A 7,865-nucleotide genomic window follows, 5' to 3' on the forward strand; every position below is an offset into this window, starting at 1 on the left:
AAGTGAAAACTCTAGGAATAAACTTGGCACCTTTCTGAAATCAGCTTCGTAGACCATTTGTCTGGGTCACAGAGTCCCATCGGTCCAGACCCTCCAGACCCTCCAGGCCCAGAGAGACGGGTAGTCCCCATTCACTCGTCCGGTCAGTATCTACCCACAGCTGGGGCTTCGGCCCCTGTGCCCTTGGGTCTCTGCGAGCTGCTCTGGTGCCCCCTGCACCCTGGCTGTCTGAAGTCTTGGCTTTCCTCCGCTGGAGAGGGCGCCGCCCAAGCCAGGGCCGCGCCGTGTGCTAGGCTTGACTCGTTTTCTCTGGCGACGCATGTGTTCTCACCCCCTGCCTTTGGTTTTTTCAGGCCTAGCTCTGCTAGCCCCAGTGGGAAGCCCTCTGGATCAGCAGTTAACATGGGCTCTGTGCAGGGACACTACGTTCAACAGGTAGAAGATGGCTTTCCAGACCCTCCAGCCCTGGACGCTTAGGCCCGTCTCCAAGCGCCAAAAGAGAAGGGACTGTCCAACCCGTTTGAGTGCTCCTCTTATAAAGAGAGACATGCCCTAGCGCTTAGAGCGTGGCGCCGGGAGCCGGCAGCCTGAGTCCCTCCTGGCCAAGGCATTTCTCCTCTGGACGGGCGTCTGGATCCTTCCTTGTCCTGCAGAGAAGGAAGGATGCGGATTCCTCTAAGGAGGTGGCACCAGAAGGTGGACTCTGCCTCCCTAGTGATTTGGGCTGTGAAGGCGCTGGGACCCGGTTAGGTCTGTGGGTCAGCTGTAGAAGCCGCGTGTGTGTGCGTGCGCGTGTGTGCGTGCGTGCACGTGCTAGCTCTAGTAAGTGCTGTGTCTCGTCTCTGTCTCGGCTGGGTGGGAGTACATGTGGAATGACGCTTTCCCATTTTGCAACAAAAGGGGCTTCTCAGTGTCTCTGCCTTCAGGCACTGTTCTCGGCTGCCACTCTATAAAACGTGATGGGGTTCCGGAGCTCACACATGTCAGGCGTGGCTTTTTAATAAAACCGCATTCCTGGCTGGTGGAGGCGGAAGTTTGATCACTCCTTACACTCCTCCTAACTTGGTTCCCTGGAGGGTCGTTCCCTGAATTGCTTGCACCGAGCTGCTAAAGCTTCCTTGCAGAGTTCACACCCTGGTCAGGGGCATAGTTGAGCCCAGCCACTCTGTGACACATCCCCTGTGCAGAGCTGCAGGTTAATGGGACCCTGACTGGGGATCTCGAGGCCAAACTAGGGTCCTGGGGAAAGGTTTCTGGAGAGTAGGAGTCAGAAGGGAGTGGGGGTTGAAGATGAGGGATGGACCAAGCCCAGCCAGTGGTCCCGTGCCCCTCAGCAAACATTCAGGTGTTCTGACTTATGGGGTGTTGGGGCTGCTCCAGGGCTTTTTCCCCTTGGGCCAAGGGGTGCACTGATTTGAGAAGGTCCTTCTGGTCAGCCTTGGATGTGCTGCTCCTGCAGAAACCCGTGGGCATCACAGAATGCTTCCCAGAGGACCCGGCATCTTCCTGCCTCTCTGAACCACTGCCCTCAGCACCCATGGGAGGGGAGAGAGCAGCTCACGCCAGTGTCCTTCCTAGGGGAGGGAGTTCTTTGGTTTGCTCCTTCCACCAAAGGATGGGCTTCTTAGGGTAGCTTTTCTCTGTGACTCATGAGCAGGTGGGAGTGGTGAGAGCTGTGTGTCCAGATGGACATTTCGGCATAAGGGTAACTGTCCCCATTCATCTGTCCAAAGGCCAAACAACGAGTGGATGAAAAAGCCAGCCTGGGAGCCGTGAAGCTGCAGGAAGCCCCCTCCGCCACCTCCCAGATGAAGCGAACCGGAGCAATCAAGCCTCGGGCGGTCAAGGTGGAAGAGAGCAAGGCCTGAAGGTGCTGGGCCACGCCTCGCCCCCCTGAGCGCAGGGCTGCCGCTCGGCCCTGACCTCTGACGCAGCCAGACACGCGGACATCTTGGAGATCCACCGTCCAACCACCTGGCCCGGACTGAGAGACCTTCCTTCCCTTGTCCACTCCTGAAAGCTCCATTGTCCGACCAGCTTGCCCCCGTGGATATGTGGCATTGACCTGCTCGCTTTAATATGAAGCAAACAAGCAAGCAAACTGACCCTGTCCCCACGTTGTCCCCGCCTCCTTTCCACCGTGACCGTGGAGTGACTCAAGCCTTTGTGCAGGCCAGAAAACCCGCCCCACCCACCCCACCGCCAGGGTGATTTCTGGCAGCCCTTCCCTTCCCTTTTCCTTCCCTTTTCCTTCCCTTTCCCTTCCCTTCCCCTTCCCTTCCCCTTTCCTTCCTTCCCCTTCCCCTTCTTCCCCTTCCCCTTCCCCGTCCCCGTCCCCGTCCCCGTCCCCGTCCCCGTCCCCGTCCCGTCCCGTCCCGTCCCCGTCCCCTTTCCCGTCCCCTTCCCCTTCCCCTTCCCCTTCCCCTTCCCTTCCCCCTTCCCCTTCCCTTCCCCCTTCCCCTTCCCCTTCCCTTCCCCCTTCCCCTTCCCCTTCCCTTCCCCCTTCCCCTTCCCCTTCCCCTTCCCCTTTCCCTTTCCCTTCCCTCCCGGCCCCAGGCACAGTGGTTTGGCAGCAGGGCCATTTTAGTTTGAGGCTTTTTGTTTTAAAAAGCAGCTAAAAGTTTTTACAAAGGAGAAAGGAAAAGAAAACAAAAACCGAAGCTATGTGTGCATAGCTGAACTTTTATACTTCTTCGCCACCCCCTCCCTCACCCCTTCCTTCCTCTGTCCCAGGACCACATTTCCACCTGTCCCCTGCCGGTCCACTGGTCTGTCACTGCGATTCCTGAACAGGACTCTGAGGCAGGTGTCCCCCCGTGCGCTCTTAGTGAGTGGGTCAGCCGGTGCGGGTGCTCGCAGGAAACGTGGAGGGCTTGCCAGTGGGCAGCTCCTTGCTCGGGAGAGTGACTGAGAGGGAAGTTAGGTCAGTGTCACGGTGGGTTCCAGCCCCTGGCCTGATAACTGCTGGAGTTTAGGGGCAGCCCAGTGAAGCTGATGGCGTTTTTAGCGTAAGAATGACACACAGTTTCTGTCCTGGACTCTTCTAACGCCAGTGGACATGCTGACCACGGGGCACCTAAGGTGAATCGTGGAGATACAGAATCACTGGTGTTTGCCAGTGTGGCCCGGACGGTGCGAGCTGACCGCCTCCATGTCGGGGGCTCTGACACCCAGGGGGCTGCCGTGTGACCCGCACGCCCTTCCTTGAAGCCTTCTGTGACATACCCTCCTCTTTTCTTCCTGAGGCTGTCTCCTTCTTGTCTGGATCCCTCTGTCCTGCCACCTTTCATGCAGCTCGTCCCTGGAACCTGTGAGGCCCCTTCCCTTGGGGACAGGGGCGCGAGGACGGCTGTCTGCTGGGGTCTGTAGCCGAGGTGTGCGGCTTGGAAGGCTGCCACCAGGGCTTCCTTTTTCTCCTTTTCTTCGCTCCCACTGGCAGACCCAGGTGGTTGGGACAGAGGGGCCTGAGCTGGGCGCTGGGTGCCCATCTTCCCAGACGGCCGGGGCGGGGTCTGCAGGGTGGGGGGGTCGCAGGTCTGACCGTCGTTCTGCAGTGGCCGCTAGCAAAATGTTTGTGTGAGCCATTTGATGCTGGGTTTTTGTTGTTTATTTTTAAAATAAGACCCAGAAGGAAATCGTCCCTGATGTTGTCATTCCAAGGATAGGGGAAGGGAAACCTGCAGGGTGTGTACATGCTCTTCAGAGTAACTAACCAGCCAGCCAGTCCTTAAACTAGGTGCTGCCTGCCACCAGCGATGGCTCCAAGGAGGACCAGGCTCAGAGGACAAGCAGTAGGTGAGTGGGGACGAGCCCTGCACAGTCCAGCCTCAGGGCCCCTACAGGGGTGTGACGTCCTGTGGTTTTGAGCTCTGTGTCTAGCGTACAAGCTGGGTGGAGAGAAGCGCCTTAGGGACGGTGTGGCACCCATAACCTTCTGTCGTTCTTCCCTGCTTGAAGGAAACGGGGCACACCCTGCCAGCCAGAGTGCCAACGTCTGTGGGGAGGGTGGGGTGTCATCCGGAGAGGCCCAGTTTTCTTGAAAGTTGCTCTAGTGCTTCATCTGCAGCTTTCTGTGTCCCTTTTCCTACCTCCACCCTCAGACCTTGCTTCTTACTAGCTGGTCATCTTCAGGCCTGAAGCTTTATTCTGAGGTCCTTTTACCAAGGGCTGCTCCCTTGAGTTGCCTGCGCTCACCTGCCCTGTGTGCTCATCTGCTCTTTCTCTCCCCTGCAAGTGTGTGACTGCTGTCCCTGTGACCACCTGCCCTGCCTGGCGCTCCCCTCTGCTGCCACCTGCCTCTTTTGCCCGGCTCCCCCTGCGGGAGCCACACACATTCACCACCGCCTGTATGTTCATAAACATGGCCGGGCCCACACACCTAATTTTGGTGCACATTGTACATCAAAAAGGAACAGAGGTTTTCTCATTTTGAAATTCAACAGAACAGCCCAGGATGCTGTGACAAGCTCAAGGTGTACCCTTCAGGTGAACCAGCCGTCAGCGTGTCAGTACTTCCTGTTTTGAGAAAAAATAAAAACAAAAGGTCACCTGTTCGCCAGCCCTTTTGTCCACCCCTGTATTTTCTCCTCCCCCTCCCCAATAAAAACAAAAAACACTAGAATTTATTTATATGTATTGATGTTGTAGGTCTAGGTGAAAAAAGTAAATGTTTCACTGCTCTATTTATATATAATGTCTGAATTATTCTGTGCAGGAAAGGCCAGGAAATTGCATGTGAAGTTCAGTGCATTCACCACCTCTGTGTGCCCGAGCTGCAGTGTCTTTCCCACTAAGATACAGGTTTTAAATTGGGCTTGGGGCAGAGGGCCTGTCCAACCCCCACCCCCACCCCCCGCCCCCCATCCCTTCCTCGGTCTGATGAAATGCAGTTTGTAGTGCAGAGAGGTTTTAAGGTGCAATATCTCTTCTTTTCATGTGGTTTTAGAACCAAGCTCAAGGTAATAGAGCTTAGGGTCTTCTTGTGGTTTCAAACCCCCATCCTCAGAGCACACCTCCCTGCAGAGGCCTCTGCCAAGATGCCACGGGGCCTTTGGTGGGAGCAGGTAAAGATGACATTTACCTTTCTGCTGCTTCTGAGACTGATGGCAGGGGGAGGTGGGTAGTGTCAGAGCCCCCTTGCTGTCCCTTTGTCTCCCTCCTGATGCTGGCAGTTTGGCCCTGGCCATTGGTGGTACAGCCCGTTGCGCAGCAACCAGTAACCCTGCAGTAGTGTCTGTCCAGTGTCACCTACTCAGTGGGGTGAAAATCCCAGAGTGGGGTCGAGTACACCCCCTGGAAACTTCTCTGCCAGTTATATTTGGTCTGGTTTTCTTTACTGTTGCTTCCCCCTTTTTAATCTACATTATTACTGTTTTCAAACTCAGAATTCATTCACTTCTGGCTCTGGGTTCCTTATGAGGGAAGACAGAGGATGACTTACACATTCAGAAATCAGTTGATTGAGTTCCAAAGCTGTGGCCATGCCAGCCACTTCTAGGGAATATTGGGGAATCTTGTTAAATATTGACTTTGGGTCTCTCCAGCTATGCCCTCGCCCTCCTGTCTTCTGGATCTGCCCTTGGGATGGGTGATGAGGTTTGTGACTGGTGCTCAGGGCCCAGGAGGCTGAGGGTGTGCACACAGGTGCATGGCCGTGTTCAGAAATGGCCTGCTGAGACAATGTGGCCACCTGGTAAAGCCCCTCCCTGCTGTTCGGTTCCCCTCCACCAAGTAGCTGCATGTTGCCTCCCAAACCTGTATTTGTCCCTTTTCACTTCTTGCAGAGCAAGCCTGGGTCTGTTGGAAATGGCCTTTGACAACCGAGGACACTAGAGTGTTTGTGCTTTGTCATGTTCTGTGCTGAATGGGAAATGCAGACTTCCAGAAAGCCAGCCCTTCCTCCTTGAAAATTTGAGATGGATCTAAGAGATCACCTGGGACAGGGTGTCTCAGTGTTGGGGTCAGACACTGTCCCCAGCCATGCCCTCTGGGGACCACCAGTGCATACTGGGCTAGTGATCTTCCAGGTGCATCTCACCTTGCTGTTCACCATTTCCCACCTTGGCTGGGTGGCAGTGTCCTTGGGACCCTGTCTTCAGCATGCTACGAAGCCTCAGGGTGGAAATTTCTATAAAGGTTCCGTGGATGACTTTCTTCCATTGTTTAAAGGGGATACTGTAAGCTTTTGACCTCATGCCTTGCATAGTAAAAAGGGTTTGGGTTTTTTGTTGTTCTTGAGGGTTTTTTTGTTTTTGTTCCCTTTTGTTTTTATTTTGGCCTTTCCTCTTTGTCTTTTCATGTAGACCAGATATTTGAAAGGGCAGACGATGGCTAAAGGTGTAAAGTGTAGCTTGTTTATATATTTTTGGGGAAACTTTTGCCTTGGATGGGAAATGGAATCATGGATTCAGCAGGCCATGGTGGCACACTCACCCTTTGCCCTTCCCTCCGGATCAGTACCTATTGTTTCTCCTTTCAAATATGTGATTGTACTAGCTCTTTCCATATGAAAGAATTCTCCTTATTTAAATAAAAAAAATGAAGAAAAAAAAAGAAAACGCCCTAGAGCTGAACATGCTTTCTCAGGCTGTGTGTCCCTCGATTTTCTGTTGTCATTTGATGAGAGAGATGGAAGAGTTCTTATGTTCGGACAGCTTATGTGGAAATTGGGAGTGACGGCCAAAATGGTTTAAAGCAAGGTGGGGAGGAGAGAAAGGATTGAAACCCACAGATAAGGTGCATCTTCCAAATGGATAAGCATTAGCAAGGCTCCTCCTTCCCTCCCAGTGGGTGATATTAAGGTGTGCAGGACATCTGCCTGCCCTCTGCCCTCCCCCTACTTCCCTTGAGAAGTGGGCAGGTCAGAGGAGAAAGCATTTGATTTGTCATGGTTTTTTTTTTTTTATTTATTTTTAATTTTTAAGCCAGCTAATGGCCCCAAGATCAAGAGTTAACATGTTCTACACTAACTGAGCCAGCCAGGCATCCCTCCTCTCATGTCTTGTTGCCACTTCATAGTGACCCCTTTGCTGAGAGGGGAGAGGATCATGCTGCCCTTTGGGGTAGGAAAGATGAGCTGTCCAGGCTTGGGAGAGTGACGGATGGGGAGCCTGGATTTGAGTCCCAGCAGATGATCCTCGGTTCTGCATCCCCACCCCACCCCCACGCCCTACAACTGCATGACTGGGAAGGGCACTTCACCCCTTGGAGTCACAATTTCAACTGTAAAACGTCAAATTAACAGTAACCTACCTCCTGGGGTAGTGTGGATTCAACGAGGTCATGGGCACCAGTTAAGAATGTTAGGAAACAAATTAACCGCACGTATAACACTTTCCATAAGGAAAGCCTCTGTGCAGATTCCTTCTGCGCCTCTCTGGCATTATTGGGTCCTGGGCAGGGGCAGGGGCCACAGCGAGCCCCTAGGGATGGTTCCCGAACTTCACCAGGAGAACTCCCCAGGAGCCGGCACCTCTCCTCCCCCGGCCCAGGGAAGCCCCTGCCTCCGGGGTCAAGGCAGGAGTAAGACCCAAGTAACCCTACATCCTTAACCCGTGTTCTCTGACGCTGGGTTGACCACCGCAAGTGGGGGGAAAAGTCTTGCAAAGTGAAGAACCGTAATTCTAGCTCTTAACCCTGCGGTACCGGTTCTGTCCGTGAGATGAACACACACAACACGAAAGGATCAGGAAGAGAGCCTGGGGACGAGGGTGTTCCCGTCGGTTAACCGTCTGGTCCCAAAGGCACGGAGTCCCCCGCAGGGCAGGCTCCGCGCGGCGGCTGGGGTGCGGGGATGCCGGGGCCCGCGGGAGCCCGAGACCGGGGGTGGGGGGATGCCGGGGCCCGCGGGAGCCTGGGCGGGGGGC

At 54.6% G+C, this 7,865-nt stretch overlaps 1 protein-coding gene across 8 annotated transcripts in view; it reads left to right on the plus strand.

Annotated features, from left to right (window-relative positions):
* PRRC2B (proline rich coiled-coil 2B) overlaps nucleotides 1-6,572 on the plus strand; it is a 92,781-nt gene extending 86,209 nt beyond the window's left edge. For 5 of the 8 annotated variants that reach the window (XM_077851112.1, XM_077851113.1, XM_077851114.1 and 2 more), the window contains 2 exons: nucleotides 354-435; nucleotides 1,734-6,572. In XM_077851112.1, the coding sequence (XP_077707238.1) occupies nucleotides 354-435; nucleotides 1,734-1,868 (217 nt within the window). In that variant the 3' untranslated portion in view covers nucleotides 1,869-6,572. The remainder of the gene's footprint in view (nucleotides 1-353; nucleotides 436-1,733) is intronic. The other 3 variants (XM_077851116.1, XM_077851117.1, XM_077851120.1) reach the window with 1 other exon arrangement.
* Nucleotides 6,573-7,865: the final 1,293 nt, after the last annotated feature.

This window comes from Canis aureus, chromosome 16, assembly GCF_053574225.1.
Source record: "Canis aureus isolate CA01 chromosome 16, VMU_Caureus_v.1.0, whole genome shotgun sequence".
Classification (NCBI taxonomy): Eukaryota; Metazoa; Chordata; class Mammalia; order Carnivora; family Canidae; genus Canis; species Canis aureus.